The following is a 17,922-nucleotide window of genomic DNA, read 5'->3' as shown; positions in this document are numbered from 1 at the left end:
ATGACCACTCTCGTCTCAAGGTCGACATTGATGGAGGCCACGTACTGCCGCACCAGCGGCATCAAACCAGCGAAGTTCTCCTGCTCATTGGGAGATGACACGACACAGGCGCGCGTCAGCCAATCAAGTTACATAGTGTGGTGTGGTGTGGTGCGGGGCGCGTGTACATCGCCGTTGATGATCTGGTTGATGGACATCTCCTCGTAGTAGTTCTGCGTGTTGTCCTCCGCCGCCGCCGCCTCGCTGTCGTATGCCGCGGCAAAGCCCGTCAGCTCGCCCTTTGGCACCGTCTTCTGCTCCTGGCCTGTGTCGTGTGTCGTGTCGTTTTGTGAGCGCCCGCAAACCGTGTGAGTGCGGTGCGGTGCGTTGGCCTGGCGCGTACCCTTGTGAATGACCTTTCGGAAGTAGAAGCGCTGGTTGAGCGCGGCTCCGCGGTCGTGCGCTCGCCGCATGTTTTCGTCGACCTTTGGAAGAGAGCACGAACGTGAGATCGATGGAAAATCACACAACCACACACACACACACACACAGAGAGAGAGAGAGATGATGATGATGATGATGATAAGTATAAGTGTAATTATCTAATGATGGTACCTTGGTGATGGGGATGTAGAAGTTGACGTTGAAGGAGCGGATGGTGCGGGTGAGGAGGACCATGAACACGACGAAGGCCGCGTTCTCAAAGTCGGTGAGCTGCACCTCCATGGGGCGGAACTCCGTGCGCCACCCGATGTCGGAGTTGGGCGGCGGCGGCTTGAATCGCACCGTCTGCCAGTTGGTCGACTGGATGTTCTCAAAGTGGTCCGACTGCTTCGTGTCATCCAGCTCGATCTTGTCCTGTAGTTGTAGAAACAAAAGACACAATAACATAAGTAATAAGTAATAAGTAATAAATGACTAAAGAAGAAACGAATAAGTATTTGAGTAGGCGTGCGTACGTCGTAGACGACCAGGGGGTCGCGGATGAAGAGATGGGCCAGGTGGCGCGCCAGCAGGTCGTCGATGCCGCCCTCGCGCAGCTGCGCGTAAATCTCGTGGTCGTACACCAGGTCGAGGTCGTTGTACTCGGGCTTGAGCGCCTCGTCGTTGGCGATGAAGCAATCGATCGAATCGTAGCGCGACTTCTTGATCACGAACCTAACGAGCACCAATAAACAAAATAACAATAAAAATAACAACATACGAATATAAAGAAATAAATGATAATACACGGCACAGAGGAAATAAATAAAATAGAGTCGACGTCAGTGTCTCCGGGCGAGGTGTTGACGGGTGATGAAGGGTCAGGGTACTTGTCGTGTTCGAGCGGCTGGAGGCCGCGCTCCTCCGGCGTGCGGTCGTCGACGGAGGCGGCGATGACGCCCCATCGCACGTCGATGTCCGACAGGTAGCCGCGGTAGATGGGCGACGCGGCCGTGAGGGCGAGCATGATGGGGCACATCATCGCCAGCTGATCGTAGAATTTGCGCGCCTCCTGTGTGTGCGCACACCGATAACATTCGTCGTAGGTCGGGGTGAGTACACGCGTGTGCGACGACATGATGTGCGCAAGTGTGCTCGTGTCGTGTCGTGTCGGTCGTGTCGTGTCGTTGGTCGTGTCGTGTCGGCGAGAGTGTGCGCGTTACGTTTATGTCCTCGCACTGGAAGGTGGTCTGAAGACAACACATGCCCATGCCGAAGGCCATGCTGTCCATGTAAATGTCCCACTGCGATCGTGGAGAAGAGGTGTGGTGAGATAACTATTCGCAACAGCATGGGGGAAACCCAAACAAACCAACAACAACAATGACAATCGTAACGACAAGACAGACAAACAAGCAAAAAAAGAAAATGAAAAAAAAACGAAAGGCGCGGAAAAGGTGGCACCTCGTTTCCGGTGGGTGGTGTCGGCTGCGGCGGCACGGTGCGCTCATCCCTATAGACGGGCACCGTGATGCACACCTTGCTGCCCCGTCTCTCGCGGATGTTCTGCGACAACGTCCTAACATGTACCACACATCGCCCGTAAGCCAACCGAATAATAATAATAATAATAATTTTAAATAAATAAAGACAAAAACATTTATTGGGTTCCAACTGTTGGAACATGGTCTGTCCAAGGAGTAATAAAAGAATGCTGTGTAATAATTAAAAATAATTATATAAGAACATGGAGAGAAAAAATGAGAGAAAAGAGAATGAAGAAGCAAACGTAGTAAATAAGAAGCGCCAATAGCGGAGCAGGGTGTGGGGCACGCACGGAAAGCGCTTGTGTTGGAAGATGACCTCGTCGGGCGTGAAGAGGGACTGGGCCACTGGGCCCTGCGGGCTGTAGGCCGGGTCGGTGAAGGCACCGACGCCCATGAGCGGGAACACCGACAGCGAGAGGAGGCGCTCGTGGGGCAGCAGCTGGTGCTGCACGTGCAGCCGTCGCAGCTTCATGTTGAGCTCCACCCGCCGCAGCTCGGTCACGCAGTCGCCGTAGGGCGCGCCGGGCGTGCCTGGGCGGACCCACGCGTAGTGACGACGTGGTGAGACCAAAATCTTTCATCATTTTGATCAAAATTGTTTATTCAACACAACATTTAAAAAGAACAATGAATTGAAAAAAGAGAATGGACGCTTACCTTCTACCATGTAGCGGGCATACTCGGGGCGCCACAGGGTCTTAGCGGTTCTGAAGAAAATTTGCGCATTAATCTCAAGGCAAGACAAAAAGCTGCTCCATGCTTGATTGCGGAGTAACGTACCCCTTGCCCTCGAGTTCCTCACGCATGAGCTCATCGAGGATCTCGGCCGCGCGCAGGGAGAGCTTGACCTTCTTCTCCTTGTCGTTGAGCGAGATGAGCACGTACTCGATTTCATCGCCAAATTTTAGGCAATCGTGCGACCTGTTCTTCGTCTTCTCGTAGATGGCCAGGAATTGCTTGATTCCGTGCTTTCGAATATAATCGCAATACTTCTGCACCTCGCTCCAGTTCAATGTGTTACCATCTGTCAGAAATCCCATGTTTGATTCTTCGCTGGCCACGAAGCTTCCTCTCGTCCACAAATCGATCAATCACAATCAATCGCGAACCGATCGCCAATCAAGATTAGAATTCGCGCCGGTTGTGTGCGACAGTAACGTGGTCGAGCTTGCCTCCGCTTTAGTGCGTTCAACCACAACGCCAACAGCACACCACGCGTCCTGGAATGTGGGAGGCGTTCACGCCGAAATGCGGTGATTTGGCGTTCGGCATTTTCCGTTCGCCCCGGTGCGAGTTTGATCTTCGCCGTTTAGCCCCGTTTGGTACCTTTGCGACGCGTCGGCAAGAAAAGAGCGGGGCGAAAGGTAGAATAGGGCGAAATGTGAAGGAAGGGCGAGTTTTTGTAACGCCGACGCCTCTCGGCGAAGCAAGTGTGGTTCGGGAACCACGAGAAAGAGAGAGGGAAGTCGAGGAAAGCGAGGTGACAGTGGAGGCCACAATGATCATCACGACGCTCGCTTCCACAGGTCTCAAGTGGACTGAGCTGGTACCTGCACTGGCAGGCGACATTTCCGAGAGCCGAGGCCACCGGAGCGGGCCCACCGCACATGCCCAAGTGGCTGCCCACTTCAGGGAAAAAATAAGAGAAAAAGAAAATGCTGTGGCGCCCTTGGCCCTTTCCGTGTTTGGCGAACAAAAATGTCTGTTGGGAAGACCAAGACCAAGTCGAGTGAAGAAGAAGAAGAATCAGGCGGAAGGGCCAGTCAGCCAGGCCCAGGCCAGGGCCACGAAACTGCTTCCCCACCGAAGGCTCGAAGCCGAGGAAGGCAAAGGGCAGGCCTTGCTGGAGACCTCCATCGTCAGAACGCCACCAAAGTAGGTCCAGGAGGAGTTGGAGGCCAGGCAAGTGGTGGTGTCGCCTGAACAGAACAAAAAGGCCTCGCCCGTGTCGTTGTAGCCGGAGTAGAACCCGATAGTCTTCGTCCCATTGAGGCAGAAGCTGCGGTAGTAGGTGGTATCAATGTGAAATTATATTGATTAAAAGCAATGTATTTCTCTGTGTGATCTGAACAGATTCCAGCCGACGACTAGAGGTAGATCAGACCGTACATGAAGGAGAGGATCCATCTGGCCACCTTGCAGAACAGGTTTGTGCAACCCGACGAGTTCCTGGTAACTGGCGAAGGGCTCGTCAGGAACCGCATGCTGGGCATTCGCAAGGCCGAGGCGCTGGGCGGCTCCTCGCTCGTGGGCTACATTCCGGACTCGTTCGGGCACATCGCACAACTGGTGATCCTCCTTCCCACTCTGGAGTGATTCAAGCTCGCGCATCAAAGTGGTCTAACGTTCGCTCACTCGCTTCTCTATGTGACAGCCGCAAATGCTGCTGGGTTTCGATATCGAATTCGTCCGAAGTGTACGGACGTGGTCCAGGCCCCAAGCAGCCCAGCGAGGTACCGCGTGTGTGTGTGTGTCGTGCATGTCGTGCATGTCGTGTGTCGTGTGTCGTGTGTCGTGTGTCGTGTGTCGTGTGTGTGTTGTGTGTCGTGCGATGACTTATTGTGTTGCGCGGCCACGCTTGCGCGTAAACAACATCACGCGCTCATTCGGCAATCCCCCGATGGCTCTCGAGTCTTGTTCATCCACCTTCGTCGGTGGTATTGTAACGGCCTCGACATGCCTCGCAAGGTCAATACGTACGGCCTCTTAGCCTCGAGCCTTGAAGCCCGCTGTCCTTACTATTTCGGTGTCGTGTGTGTGTGTGTGTCATTTGTGAACCTGGACTGCTTCTCGGCTTGTCTGTGCAGTCTCATACCGTGGTACTCCAAGAAGTACAAGGAACTCGTTAGCGGTACCAGAACGTCGCATCCGCTACTCATGAACGGCGGGCCAGCCCGTTCTCGTGCAAATACTAGAGGTGGTCATGAAGCAATGGACCTACGAATTGCCCGATGGCGGTACCGCTCCCTCCTGTCACTCCCTCCCGAGTGGCCAACTTCAACACCGTTGTTCTGCCTTCAGGTGCTGATATATGGACTGTGTGTCGTGTGTGTCATGTGTGTGTGTAGTGTGTGTGTTGTTTCAAACCGGGTTTCCGCAAGTCCGTCAATAGAGCGCTTTACAATGTGGTGGAAGTGAGCGTGCCCGCTCACCGCTACGGCAATACTTCCGCTGTGTTGCCGTCGGCGCAATGACAAGCGCCAACCCCGTGCTCGAGCGCCTGATCGAGGAGGCCAAGGCCAACGAGGACAAGCAGCCGAAGGAGAAGGAGCGCAAGGCCGACTACCATGGCGAGGGCGATGATGATGAAGAAGAAGAAGAACTGGAAAAATCGCCAGAGCCCGAGGAAGCTAGGTACGCACTCTTTCAAAGTCTTGCGTACTATTGCGTGTGTCGTGTGTGTCGTGTATCGTGTGTGTCGTGTGTGTCGTGTGTCGTGTGTGTCATGTGTCGGTGTGGTGCGTGTCATGTGCCTTGGTTGCTTAGCGCGCGTGTTTTGATCCAACAGCGAGGACCGCGGCGGTGGCCGGCGCAAGAGAAGTCTGCTGTCGGTGGAAGAGGAAACAACCGAGGCGGCCTCGTCGCCAGTGGCGCCGCAGCGGAGCAGAAGATAAAGGGGAGCAAGCAGTCCTCGTCGGCCTTCGACGGCGTCAACAGCAAATGTACGGTTAACACCGCCAGCGAGTGTCTACACACCAGCAACGCCAACACCACGGGACCGGGTACTATGGCACTATGGGGAGTATCGCTGTACTGCGATGGCAAGATCGTGAGCGCCTTCAACAAGCTCGTGTACGATGGCTCGGGTGATCGTAAAATCATTTTCGGCGGCGGTGCCGGTCATCAAAGAGTTGCACAAGTATTCAGCCATAAAAGGATCACAACCGGTCTAGGGCTGGCCGTTTATCCACTGCGCTGCTGGAAGGGGCTTGTGGAGACAGGGTGTCTCTTGAGTGTGACAGCTCTGTTGGTCTAAAAGAGAGTTGTGAGAGACGAAGAACAAGGCGGTGAGCACTCTAGTGATGTTGGCGGCGGTTTACCTGAAAGGGTGTAGCATTTACTGCCCACACGCGCGTAAAACTGGCCAGTAACTTTAATCTCAGGGCTCCTCGAACAGCCCATGGCGTTGCAGGTGTCGTCCATGTCTATGGTCACGTTCCCGGAGCATGACCAAATGCAAAAGGAGGTCCATAGTTACTTGGGTGTCTGCATCAAGGTACCATGAGCCAGCAACAAAAATGCCTGTTCACAAAGCCATATAGATGGTTGAGTGGATATGAGCAGGCACATGTGACCAGTTAAAACGGGTGCATACCAGCTTGCGAGGTGCCCATAACAGAGAGTGAACCACTTTGCTTCCAATACCCGTGGACACCAATTGCAGTGCATGAGTGAGAGCCTGTGACAACAAGACCTTGAGGTGAGGTACAGGACACAAGCCCAACAAGATACAACGCCACGAACCTTTAAATGAGAACAGAAGATTGCCTTGCTGGATGAAGGAACCACCTCGACCAACTGTAACAACACCCAAATAGCTCCCAACTGGCGCGAGGTAACCCGATGGTGTAATCATGAACGACAGGTCGCCCTCCAGCGTGATGTGGCCCAGAATACCCAGCCACCACACAAGCCGTTTAGTGCTGGCGTCAGATTGTGGGCTCACAATAACCTGACCGTCAGTCCTGGTGTGTAGAGAGACACAAGCTTAACTCTGGTAACAGAACAAAAAAGAGACCTGTGTGGAACAGGTGTGCACCTGATGGTGATGTTGCTGTAAACGTCGATGTTAAGTGGTTCGTTTGCGTATGCCCCATTGTGGATGTGCACCACGTCGCCAGAGTTCGCAGCCAGAAGTGCGGAGCTAATGGTAGAGTAGCCGCACCCGCGAAGACACACATCACCTTCAACAATCAAACCCTTCTCATGTCAGCAACACAGTGTATGATAAAAATGTGGATAATACGTACGGGTGGTTGCCTGCGCACTGGGGAGGGTCAGCAACGACATTGTTGTCGCAACCAAGAGGAGGCCCAGCAGCTGCCTATTGATCATCCTCATCCAGTGTTGTTGGTTGCAAAGTGAAAAAACCGTCTCAGTGCCACTGGTCCCCGACAATTTGTGGATTGGTGGAAACTGGACAAGTTATATCCCGCCATGTCCGAAAATGAAAATGGGCACAGGCTGTTCATTGGCCAATCTCGCTTTCTTCAACATTTCGCCAAAGAAGGCCGGACCAGGCCGTCATCTAGACTCGAGCGTAATATCGACGCCGATCGGGCCGACGAGTGTGAACACCACGGCCGTCGTGGATCGACTCAGGAAGCGCGAAGAGTCCAATGTCGTACTCGAGCCCGTCGCGGAGCTGAAACTCAGGATCAAGGCAATCAAGGCCGAAGCTGAGACTCGCGGCACGCGCGCTGCTCTTCCTCAAGACCATGATGCGCGGGTACCAGTACACCGCCTACTTCCTTGTGAGCGTACCCTGCGAGCGCGAGTACCAGCTGATGCACGACGTGCTCTATGGCGACGTGACAATCTCAGACCTGGACTAAGCCACATTGGCGGGGATCATGAGCAGCGAGAAGGCCAGTCTCAGAGTCACAGTGGACGAATTGGGGCACGATCTCGCCAAATGGGCAGGCGAAGTGTACAGCTTTGAAGGATCCGACGACGACAGATAGACAGGACCCTCTTGGTTGTTGGGACATGTTCCACCCCTTTATTGTGAACAAATAAAAGGGTGAACCATTGCAAACAGCAACAAGCATGGCGAAACGCGCCACCACTGCACTTCTCTCAGGAGGCGTACAGATTAACATGCGGGCAACGCTTCAGTTGTTTCATCACAACAAGGGGGGAACATGATGTCCAATTCCCCCTCCACTCATGCAATGCACACTATCATGAGGCATCAGAGGGCATGTGTAGACACATGACTGCCAGCATATCCAGCACCAACTGCGGACACTCAGGCGTCACAAGGTGCACACAGTGCAACAGCGCCAATGGATCACAATGGTGTGCCAGCAATGCCAACAGGTGCTACCCACACGTTCAGCCACCAGCCAAGAACCAGTTCAGATGCTGCACCTCACTTGACCTGCACCATTTCAATAAATAGATTGTGGCAACTCCTGGTGCCCCTGGAGCAACAACTTCAAGGGCATCAGTGAGATCTCTGGATTGGAGGTACTGGGTGTCATTGATGCTGATGATGAACTAGGTCTGCTCTCACAGGGTGGTGGTGTTGAGGCGAAGGGTTTGCCGTTGCAGTCACTGCAATCCAGCGGCGGTGCATGCCGCCCAAATCTTGAGTGCACGTGTTGTGTGTGTGGTGTACGTGCCGGGTACAAGCGCCATTATTTCGTCAATCGGAACCACGCGGCCCTGTACGGCCGGGTGCCTCAGCATCGCGACGCTGCACCAACGCCACCAAGATCACCGACATCGGTGGTATGTACGCCGTAAAGAGTTGTTGTGATCCACCACCACCACCACCCCCACACCCCCACACCTCCACATCCCCAGAGGGGACCCCTCCCAATTTTGGAGTTGGCCGTCAGGCCACTGTGGGTGGATGTGGTTGTTTGTTCTCTCCACGCACGCAGGCTCACTCTCACAGACACACCACACGAGCGCGCACACACATACGTTGGCTCTTGATTGTAGAGGAGCACTGTGTTGATGATGCTGAGCGCAAACAATTGCTCGGCGTCGATGACTCCTCCAAGTACCGTGGCGGTGCCGGCCGAGTCCATCACCGTGACCGCCGAATCTGTTATAAGTAACCTTCATAGGGAATGATGCTCGTCATTTATTATCATTCTTCAATGTGGTTCCTTCCGTTCTACATCGGTGCACCTCAACGCCTCTTAGCCGGTGGGCAGGCGCCAATTTCACCGCACAAGTCTTGTATGTAGGTCCACTCGTTGCCGCTAATCAACTGGAACAGTTGTGGGAGGTACTGCATAACGAGGGCGTCGCACTGTTGGTTCAACGGCGAAGGAGCCACGTCGCACAGCACCTGGAGCTTCTGTTCGATGAAGGTCTCCGTGGCGTTTGCCAGAAGCCATTCGCTTATGTAGTTGCAGGTCATGTAGCACCAGACGCACTCCTGCTCGGGGGGCTCCCGTGCAGCGCTGGCGCTCGAAAGAGAGAATAGAACAACCACAATCGAAACGAGAAGAGAACTGAAGAGGAACTTCATGTGGAGCACAGAGCTGTCGATGATCTTCGGGTACACAATCTTCCGCCGTTTCAACAAAGAACCGAAGAAGGAAAGAAAGGAAAAATGAGAAAACATTTTCTTCCATAAAGAGAAGGAAGAAAGGAAAAGATAAAAGAATTCCAAGGTCCTTAACATTTGAGCTCTTCTTCAATTGCAGGCCCAGATGCCCACGATCTTTCTGCTCGACACGTCCGCCTCCCTGGGGCAGGTGGCCACCAGGAACCAAACGCGCAAAGAACTTGTGCAGCTCGGTACCCCCCCCCCCGATGATTCGAATCGCGTGCAGGCCCGGCGTGAACATCCATTCCTTCTACACACACCCACACAGCGGTGATGCACTTCCTGAAATACCTGGAGGACAACCACCCGATGGAGGTGGTGGGCCTCGTGGCTCTCGGCCCCACCGACGTCGGCCAACCGCTGGCGGTGCCCCTCACCCGCGACTACGGCGACATCCGCAAGGCCCTGTACGCACACGCACACGCACGACCGCACACGCACACGACACACGCGCTGCCGGGCACGGCGTGAGTGACCGTTTGGTTGGGGGCTGGCGCTGCAGGTACTCGATTGAGCTGTGCGGCAGCGATGCCACGGACGCCGACGCCGGGCTGACCGAAGCCCTGCGGCAGATCTACGTCCGGTTCGGCGCCGACATGGCGCCCACCCAAATCATCTTCATCACCGACGCCCTGCACCACTCTGCCGACGCCAGTACGCCGTCCGCCCCCTCCCCCCCGCACTAACTTCTGCACGCTCACCAATGATGTGTCGGACGTGTGCGATAATGTGTGTGCGGTGTGTGTGTCGTGGTGTGCGTGTGCGTGTGCGTGTGCGTGTGTGTGTGTGTGTGTGTGGCGTGTGTGTGTGCGTGTGCGGTGTGTACGACAGGCGATGGAAAGGTGGACATGGAGCTGCCCAGTTCGGTGAAGCTGCACGTGGTGGCCCTGGGCTCGGGCCGACCACAGGTCGAGCGGCTTGGCGACGGCGCCTCCGAGCTGCGCAAGCGACAGAAGACGGCCGCGGCCGGCGATGGCCAGAACCAGAACCAGCAGGGCAGCGGCATGCTCCGCAAGTACCAGAAGCTGGCCACGCTCCAGGGCGGCGGCTTCCATCTCATCGAGCCCCCACACTCCGCGCCCCAGCTCAAGCAGGCCTTCGACAGCCTCGCCCGCACACACTGTACGTACCTGGACGTGTCGTTTTTGTCGTGTGTGCGCTCGTGTGTGTCGTGTGTGTCGCGTGTCTCCGTGTGCGCTCGTGTGGGCTCACGGCTTGCGGCTGGGTAGATGGGCTGTACGATGGGCAGCTCACGCTGGGCCACTTTGCGCGCCGTATCACCCTCTATCCCAACCCCAACCTCTCCTTCTTCCAACACAACATTGTACACACTGGCACGTGCCCCTAGCTTCCCCCCCCCACCACGCACGCCGCACACGCGCCACCGCACACGCACCACCGCACACGCGCACACGCCGATTAATATTTGGCTCACGGTGTGCTCCGATGGTTTCGTTTTGTTCAACGCGCAGAGCTGCCGCGATCGTTTCCGGGTCTGCTGCCGCTGATCGGGTTCATGGCGGCCGCGAAGCTGCCCAGCCCGCCCTCGCTCTCCACCCACGCCATCATCCCGCTTCCGTCCCAGGCCAGCCTCGACCAAGGCACGCCTCGTCTCTCCCTTGCATTGTCATTCCCGCTCTCTCAGTGTGCGTGTGTTTACCACGCACGCACCGCACACGACACCGCACACGACATCGCACACGACATCGCACACGACACCGCACACACCGCACGCAGGGCTGGGAATTACGGAGGACGATCTGGCTTTGTGCCTCATGCTCAACGCGTGTCTCAAGAGCGAGAAGAAGGTGGGCGTCGTGCAGCTGGGCCATCGATGGTTCGGCCTCATCAGCTCCATGAACGAGGGCACCACCGACTGTACGTACCTCCGTGTCGTGTGTCATGCCATTACGCGTGTGCGTGTGCGTGTGCGGTGGTGCGCGTGCGTGTCGTTGGTCGCGCGCTGACGCGGCGAGGTGCGGCCGCAGGTCTGGTGCTGCACGTGCTGTCGCCCAAACTGCCACTGTACGACTTGATGGCCTGGACCGAGAGCACGCCGCCCGCGCTCATCTCCACGATGGCCCCGCCCTACTCGCCCTTCGCCACCGCCTTCCCCATCAAGAAGGTACCGCCCCCGCCCCCGCCCCCCAAACACGGTGCATGTACTTAAGGTGTCGCTCACGCTGGCACTCCGCTGTTTGTTGTTGTTTTCCATTTGTTTGTTTGCAGCAAACCACACACGCGAAGAGCTACGCGATCGGGAAGGGCGTGTACTCGATTCCGTCCATCTCGCCCGACGTCCTGCAGGTAACCACCAGCGACCCTATGTGTTGCTTGCGGCGTGCGTGTCGTGTCGTGTCGTGCGCGTTAATGAACAAATTTTGGTGGTGGTGGTGCGAATGGAACAGAGCGACTGCCAGAAGGTCCTCCGTTGCGTGGCGGGGCTGCCGCAGAAGAAAGACCTCCTCTACTCCGAGTACGCGAACCCGCCCCACCCTCGTCTCTCTCTCTCCCCCGGCACGCACGTGCCGGCTCCGCCGCTGCTGCGGTGTTCTCGTTTTCTGTTGGTTGGACTTACCGCTCTTTCCCCGTCGCGCGCAACTCGGGCCGCTGACCGCCCGCCAGGTGCCAAAAGATGCGGCAAACGGCGCACACGTACCACTTCCCGGATCTGGTCGAGCGGCTGATCGGCCTCCTCGAAGAAGAACTCGGGTGCGTGCGCTGTGAAAGCCTTGTTGCGATTCTCCCAAGTGCTCATCGCGTGTCGTGTGCCGTGTGCCGTGTGCCGTGTGGCATTACAGGGGCCAGAAGGAAAAGAGCGAAGGGGTGCTGATCGTGCGGGACATCGTGCACCAGCTGCGCAACAACGCGCCACACGAGGCCCTCACCCCACGCGACAGCTACAAGCACCAACGCAACCCATCGACCCCGCCATCCTCCTCCTCTTCTTCGTCGTCGTCGTCTTCCTCCACGCCCAAGAAGTCAGCCATGAGCCTGGCCAACCTCCTCAACTAACACAAGTTCTGAACCCGCTCGTGTTCGTGTCGAGAGAGACACAACAAACAAATCGTGCATTGCCAATGTACATATTCCCATGAACCACGCGCGTTGCGTTGTTGTAGCCACACGACACGACACGACACGACACACTCGGCACGACACACGACAACTACGCCGGCGGGTCGGCAGCGGGCTTCTTCTTCTCCTCTCGGAACTCGGGCCGCAGCTCGAATGTGCTCCTGTGCTCTCCCTGTGGCATCACCGCAGAGCGCCCAGTGCGCGAGGTGAGCAGCACGCACGCACGCACGCACGCGTCTTCTCTGAGAACTGATCGCTGGAGGAGGAGGCCGCGCGGTACCTTCTTGTTGTAGGTGCAGACCTCGTTGAGCACCTCCTTGAGGTAGACCACGGGCTGCTGCGTGTACTCTCGCAGCGCCGTGAGCGACCAGTGCTCCTGTCGCCGGAAGCAGGAGAAGATGAGCTCGATGAGCTCCGATCGCGGCATCCGGGTCATCTTGTCCTGCACCAGGTCCTCCTTCTTCTTCGGCTGCACCACCAGCCACCAGCCACCACCGGGTGTGAGTGTGGAATGACAACTATGCGGCAACGAGTAGAGAGACAGACAAAGAGAGAGAGACGAGAGGTCATCAAGCGCACCTTGAGTAGCGAGGGTCGCGGGCGCTTGATGTCGGTCTCGTTGTTGTCGATGCGCTTGAGCTCGCGCGTCTTGACGTTCTCCTTCTCCTCGCGCACCTTCACGAACGATCTGTACTCCTTGCTGAACACCGGCTGCGCGTCCAGCCGCACGCGTGCCGCACCCTCCACCGCGAAGCCCTCTGCACGCAACAACGTTGACAAACAATCAATCTATGCCGCCTCGGCACCACAACGGCGCGCTCTCTTGCATGGTGAACGAATGAATGATTGAATTGTGAGATGGAGAATGGCAATGCTGTGTGTACTTTCGCTGTCCGAGAAGCAGTAGGATGGCTCGGGCAGCTTCACGAAGGAGATGGTGTGCTCGCGCACGGCCCCCTCCGAGCCGCCCGCCATTAATCGCCCCACTACGCCCTGAGGAATAGGGCCATCATCCACTCGCTTGCGCTTCTGGCCCGCAGCAGTCGTTGAAGTTGTAGTGCTGCCATCGATGTTCGAACCCTCGATGACGGGGAGGGCTGCTGGGTTCAGGAAGAGGCGGCCCAGATCCGCCCCCGCCCCCGCCTCGGCCCATGCCTTGGCAAGATAGACGGGCGCCTTGATAAGGAATACGCGACGACCCGCACGTCGCATATCTACCTCTCGCTCCACCGCAGCAGCGGCTACCGCCTGCTGGCCCTTCTCCATTTGTTGCTGCTGCTGTTGGTTCATCATCTGTTTTGTTCTATCATTTTCTATTTTTTCGTTAGAAAATCAAAGACCAGAGAAAAATCGTTTCTCACCTATTTTCTTCTGCCGCGCAAGGTGCGGTGAAGGTGCTTCCGCGCTACACTCGCGTTTTGAAGTGAAGGCGGGGTGGTGGCCTGCAACGACAAAGCTCCCCCTACGCGACCAAAAGCAAACAACAAACTCTGCGCTCAGTCATCAGTCTGCAACCTCTTGCATCTTTTCGCACGCCTCAAACGTGCTACGTTTGACAAGGAAGGAGGAGAATGGAAGACCAGAGGACCTTAGGAGAGGATGAAGAACAGCTGCACATGACGGATGAAGTCGAAGAAGACAACCAGGAGAGCATACAACAACAACAACAACAACAGCCGACTGACGAAGCAGGCGAAGGTGAAGGCGATGATGAAGCGGAGGCCGAGCACTTGGACGAAGCGGCGCAGCAGTCGAGCATGGTGAGCGCAGCAGCGCCGCCCCCGCCGCCTCCAGGCGGTCCGCCGCCGTTGCCCGATTGGCTGCAGCGGTCCATCGCCGGACTGCCGCCTTCAGCTTCAGCCGACCGCTCGGACGAGGCGGCGCCATCGTCAGCGGCGCCTGGACCCGCAGGTCCCGCCGGTACGGATCCTGCCCGCCGAGTCCAACCGCACGCCAAGCCCCCCAAAGCTAACAACTAAGCCGACTTCTTTGGTGGTGGCTGGTGGCTGGTGGCTGGTGATGGTGATCACACCAACGCAGACCTGGCGGCGATGCTCTCCCAGCGGCAGCTGCGGGCGACGGTGGTGGTCGAGAAGCAGGTCGTCGAGACACCGCAGGACGAACTCCGCCGCGCTCTCACCCGGCGCAGTACGTAGAGCCCATAAACACAATCCCAACACCTGCAATGTGTGTTGTATTCTCATTCACGCGCACGAGCGATCAGGCAGCCTCTTGTGCGTGTGTCGTGTGTCGCGTGTCTTGTGGCTTGTGTGTCGCGGTGTTGATCGATCTAATGAATTGGTGGCGGCAGTGTCGTCCAAGGCCATGGCCAAGAAGGACGAGATCGCCGACCTCGTCGCCAAGCTCAACGAGGGGCGGTTCCGCACCTTCGACGACCTGGCGCGTCTGGTCCAACACGGTAGGGCTCTCTCTCTCTCTCTCTAGACTTCAACCCCTCGACCTTCCTGCACCCTTCTAAACCGCATCACAGCCGTGCGAGTGCAGAACGAGGTGGGCAACATCGAGCTGATCAAGGTGGCTCGCTGGCCGCTCGATCTCCTCAACGCGCTCAAGGAGGTGGTCGGCATCATCCACACCATCAGGTCTGCTCTTGTCCACCTCCATCGCTCTCCGATCTCAAAGCAACGTTCTGTGATGCCGGGCGCGGTTGGCTCACGGCGAGGGCGCGCAGGCGAAACATAAAGCGAACCGAGGACGCGCTGCGGGAGCAGGCCAACAAGGGGCTCGTGGCGAACGAGCAGGCGGTGAGCAACATCCGCGACTGCGTTCGGTTGCTGCGCGAAACCGGACCCAGCCTCAAGCGGGCCACGGACCTCGTGGTCATGCGTGAGGTCAGCGTGCCCCTCCACCAGGAGGCCGCGTTGGCCAAAACCAACGCTCTGACCGAGGTATGCGACTCCCTCTCTCTCTCTCAGAGCCATCGACACACGAGCTCGATTGAACTCTGACCGCGCTTGCTGTCGTGGCCGTGGTCGCGCAGTCGTGCGTCAATGTGGTGTTTGAACTGGCGCTGAGCAAGTACAAGCAGCCGATCCCGCGCAACTCGTTCAACCTGCGCTACCGCCTCAACCACACGATCACGCTTCTCCAGACGTACTTCACCGAACTCGTAGCTTCCATTTGCTTCCGCATTCTTTCTGTTTCGTTTTCTTCACTCGTGGTTGGGGGCTGACGCGTGCGAGTGGGTCCTCCTCAGCGCGATCACACTGTGCCACGAGGCCGGCGTTGAGGCCAAGGACAAGCGACAGATGGCGAACCAAGCCATCCTGGACATGCAACACAAGGTTATTTCCCATCTTTGCCATCCACCTCAAATGTATCGGAATGCAAGCTATGCACCTGGACACTGTCTAACAGTCGTGTCATGTCGTGTGTGTCGTGTGTCGTGCATGTCCCTCTCGTATCGCAGTACGCAGATGTGCTCCAGATCAACGCCATCTCGTCGGGTGAAGCATTCGAGCAGGCCCCTCCTGATGAGTCCTCTGACGTGGACACCCTCGGCACACCGGGCTCGACGGCCTCCTCCGCCGACTCACCCAAACCTGCGCCGGCCGCCGGCGCTTCATCGCGTTCGACCGGCCTGCTGCACTCCAGCAGCGGGGCCTCATCCCGCTTCCCTCTCCACAGCTATATTTCCGAGGTAGCCATCTCTCCACATAACTTGAAAAACTCGGCCGATGGCTTCTGACCGGTGGCGCGCAGGGCCTGACGCAAAAGGTGGCGGCGTACGTGAGCGGCCTCAAGGAGTCCGAGGGCGCAGAGAAAGTGGTGGCCGAGCTGGCCAGGGAAGACAACCGAGCCCGCACGCCCATGGAAGTTGCCATTCTCCAGGTACGAGCGCGTGCGGTGGTGCACGTGTGTGTGTGCGCGAATTGGGGGAGGGGTGACTGATGAAGTGCGCTGTGGCTGCGCAGGCTGACGTGCGCGCTGTGCGAGAGCTGTTGTCGCTGTGTCCGCTGTCTGCATCGGTGGCGTCTTTCTTCGCCTCGTATCGCAATGGCGAGGGCAACTCCTACGCCCACCTGGCGGCCTCCCTGCCTCCCATGGCCTCTGCCACCGCCGCATCGGCCCAGCCCAGCTTGTCCACTTCCTCCTCCTCTTCTTCATCTTCCGCCGCGGCCAGCATTCTCTCGGCCCTGGTAGACGCTCTCTCCGCCGAGACCGGCTTCCTGTCGGCGAATCTCAACGACCGCGGCGAGACGCCGCTCCACTGCGCTGCCAAGATCGGCAACGCCGGTACAATTCCCTCTCCCCTCACTCAATGCCAGCTGCACCTAACACTTTACGCTCTCGCATTCTTTAGATGCCGTGCGATTCCTGGTCCACCAAGGCGTACCGCTCTTGGACAAAGACAAGTTCGGTACGGAATGCGAGATATTAGCCCCAGGCTCTTGGCTCTTGGCTCTAGTGCGCATGTGGCTCACTCCTCAATCGTGCCGACAGGTCGCGGCGCGCTCTCCCTACTGGCCTTGAAGTGCATCGAGCGGGTGACGGTAGCCCCTCCACGTCCTGCAAACGATCGCGCCTGCGGGCTGCCGGGTCTCAGCCAATACTTGCTGAACGCCTCGCTCGCCGATGTGGTCTTCAACGTGCGGGGCACACTATACCCGGCGCACCGCATCATCCTCTGCGCCCAAAGCCCCAACTTCAAGAGGTACTCTTCAGTTGTGTGCGTCGTGTGCGTTGTGTGTGTTTGTGTGTTGTGTGCGTGCGCGTGGTCGTGGACTAACACAATGCCTCCACAGTATGCTCGAGAACAAAGAGTGGAAGGAGGCCCAAAATGTCGAGGTGCGACTGGAGGACATGAGTCCGGTGGCCTTCAAGCATCTGCTCGAGCACCTGTACTGCGGCGACAGTGCTTTCGTCACGACCAACCTCGACCTCGCACTGGACATCCTCCACGCCGCCGATCGCTTCCTCGTTGACGGGATGAAGGACAAGGTACTGTGTGCGGTGTGTGCGGTGTGTGCGGTGTGTGTGTGTGCGGTGTGCAGTGTGTGCGTGTGCGACGTGACACGCAAATGCTACGTGGATATCAGCTGACTAGATCCGTGCGTGCGTGCGGGCGTGTGTGCGGGCGTGTAGTGCCAATACGTCCTGTTCAAGATGCTGACGCTCGAGAATGCGTTCCTGCTCTACACACGCGCGAGCCTGCACTCGGCACGGATGCTGCGCGAGGCCACGGCCCACTTCATCCTCACCCACTACGACGACATCGCCTTTGGCGACGAGGACCGTTCCGTCCTGTTCGACATTCTCAACATGTGCTCCTCCTCCTTGTAAAGTTCTGACATTCTTGTAAAAAGAGAGCGACATTCCTTGGCCAACACTTGCTGACGTGGCGAGAATAAAATATTAATATTTATAACAAGTGCTGCGACATTTAGAAGGAAAATCCATCTTTGCGAATACACCCACATCGAATCATCTATCACGCCCACTACTAAGCACCTGCTACACCCCTCTCTACGCGCCGAAGATGTCCGACGGCCCGCCCCAAGGCATGCCCCTCATCCCCCACCACCCATCCACCCCTCATCATCTCAGATGCGCCTCGCCCTTCATGGACACGTCAGCACGCCA

General features: G+C 57.3%; 7 protein-coding genes and 1 pseudogene across 7 annotated transcripts in view; 4 read left to right on the top strand and 4 right to left on the bottom strand.

Annotated features, from left to right (window-relative positions):
* Nucleotides 1–2,989, bottom strand: part of ACA1_165650 (glutamatecysteine ligase, catalytic subunit) — a gene marked incomplete at both ends in the record, with an annotated part of 4,487 nt that extends 1,498 nt beyond the window's left edge. Inside the window, 11 exons of the mRNA XM_004353999.1 lie at nucleotides 46–80; nucleotides 168–304; nucleotides 383–464; nucleotides 595–837; nucleotides 939–1,137; nucleotides 1,293–1,474; nucleotides 1,626–1,706; nucleotides 1,867–1,981; nucleotides 2,240–2,480; nucleotides 2,607–2,656; nucleotides 2,730–2,989. Coding sequence (XP_004354051.1) covers nucleotides 46–80; nucleotides 168–304; nucleotides 383–464; nucleotides 595–837; nucleotides 939–1,137; nucleotides 1,293–1,474; nucleotides 1,626–1,706; nucleotides 1,867–1,981; nucleotides 2,240–2,480; nucleotides 2,607–2,656; nucleotides 2,730–2,989 — 1,625 coding nt within the window. The remainder of the gene's footprint in view (nucleotides 1–45; nucleotides 81–167; nucleotides 305–382; nucleotides 465–594; nucleotides 838–938; nucleotides 1,138–1,292; nucleotides 1,475–1,625; nucleotides 1,707–1,866; nucleotides 1,982–2,239; nucleotides 2,481–2,606; nucleotides 2,657–2,729) is intronic.
* A 706-nt stretch (nucleotides 2,990–3,695) lies between these two features.
* On the bottom strand, nucleotides 3,696–4,153 carry ACA1_165640 (uncharacterized protein; the record flags this gene model as incomplete). Its single annotated transcript, XM_004353998.1, has 2 exons — nucleotides 3,696–3,948; nucleotides 4,059–4,153. The coding sequence occupies 2 exons, from the start codon at nucleotides 4,151–4,153 to the stop codon at nucleotides 3,696–3,698; spliced, it is 348 nt and encodes a 115-aa protein (XP_004354050.1).
* A 986-nt stretch (nucleotides 4,154–5,139) lies between these two features.
* Nucleotides 5,140–5,563, top strand: ACA1_165630 (uncharacterized protein; the record flags this gene model as incomplete). The annotated part of the gene is made up of 2 exons (XM_004353997.1): nucleotides 5,140–5,303; nucleotides 5,458–5,563. 2 exons carry the CDS (start codon nucleotides 5,140–5,142, stop codon nucleotides 5,561–5,563), a joined length of 270 nt encoding a protein of 89 aa, XP_004354049.1.
* A 1,035-nt stretch (nucleotides 5,564–6,598) lies between these two features.
* On the bottom strand, nucleotides 6,599–6,850 carry ACA1_165620 (uncharacterized protein; the record flags this gene model as incomplete). Its single annotated transcript, XM_004353996.1, has 2 exons — nucleotides 6,599–6,621; nucleotides 6,709–6,850. The coding sequence occupies 2 exons, from the start codon at nucleotides 6,848–6,850 to the stop codon at nucleotides 6,599–6,601; spliced, it is 165 nt and encodes a 54-aa protein (XP_004354048.1).
* Nucleotides 6,851–7,122: 272 nt separating this feature from the next.
* ACA1_165610 lies at nucleotides 7,123–7,504 on the top strand (annotated as a pseudogene).
* A 1,839-nt stretch (nucleotides 7,505–9,343) lies between these two features.
* Nucleotides 9,344–12,255, top strand: ACA1_165600 (uncharacterized protein; the record flags this gene model as incomplete). Its single annotated transcript, XM_004353995.1, has 12 exons — nucleotides 9,344–9,431; nucleotides 9,509–9,647; nucleotides 9,743–9,894; nucleotides 10,072–10,362; nucleotides 10,470–10,564; nucleotides 10,715–10,850; nucleotides 10,978–11,118; nucleotides 11,229–11,365; nucleotides 11,470–11,547; nucleotides 11,649–11,716; nucleotides 11,866–11,952; nucleotides 12,042–12,255. The coding sequence occupies 12 exons, from the start codon at nucleotides 9,344–9,346 to the stop codon at nucleotides 12,253–12,255; spliced, it is 1,626 nt and encodes a 541-aa protein (XP_004354047.1).
* A 154-nt stretch (nucleotides 12,256–12,409) lies between these two features.
* ACA1_165590 (uncharacterized protein) lies at nucleotides 12,410–13,584 on the bottom strand (the record flags this gene model as incomplete). The annotated part of the gene is made up of 6 exons (XM_004353994.1): nucleotides 12,410–12,479; nucleotides 12,552–12,567; nucleotides 12,599–12,787; nucleotides 12,898–13,076; nucleotides 13,203–13,311; nucleotides 13,398–13,584. The coding sequence occupies 6 exons, from the start codon at nucleotides 13,582–13,584 to the stop codon at nucleotides 12,410–12,412; spliced, it is 750 nt and encodes a 249-aa protein (XP_004354046.1).
* Nucleotides 13,585–13,934: 350 nt separating this feature from the next.
* On the top strand, nucleotides 13,935–17,622 carry ACA1_165580 (BTB/POZ domain containing protein; the record flags this gene model as incomplete). Its single annotated transcript, XM_004353993.1, has 14 exons — nucleotides 13,935–14,238; nucleotides 14,359–14,466; nucleotides 14,630–14,737; nucleotides 14,810–14,921; nucleotides 15,011–15,227; nucleotides 15,320–15,432; nucleotides 15,536–15,623; nucleotides 15,749–15,979; nucleotides 16,042–16,170; nucleotides 16,254–16,575; nucleotides 16,643–16,699; nucleotides 16,783–16,993; nucleotides 17,085–17,280; nucleotides 17,425–17,622. The coding sequence occupies 14 exons, from the start codon at nucleotides 13,935–13,937 to the stop codon at nucleotides 17,620–17,622; spliced, it is 2,394 nt and encodes a 797-aa protein (XP_004354045.1).
* Between the last annotated feature and the right edge of the window lie 300 nt (nucleotides 17,623–17,922).

Source organism: Acanthamoeba castellanii, assembly GCF_000313135.1.
Source record: "Acanthamoeba castellanii str. Neff unplaced genomic scaffold scf7180000084732, whole genome shotgun sequence".
Taxonomy (NCBI): Eukaryota; Discosea; order Longamoebia; family Acanthamoebidae; genus Acanthamoeba; species Acanthamoeba castellanii.
Note: the sequence above shows the minus strand (reverse complement) of the source record. Positions and strands in the feature narration are given on the sequence as shown.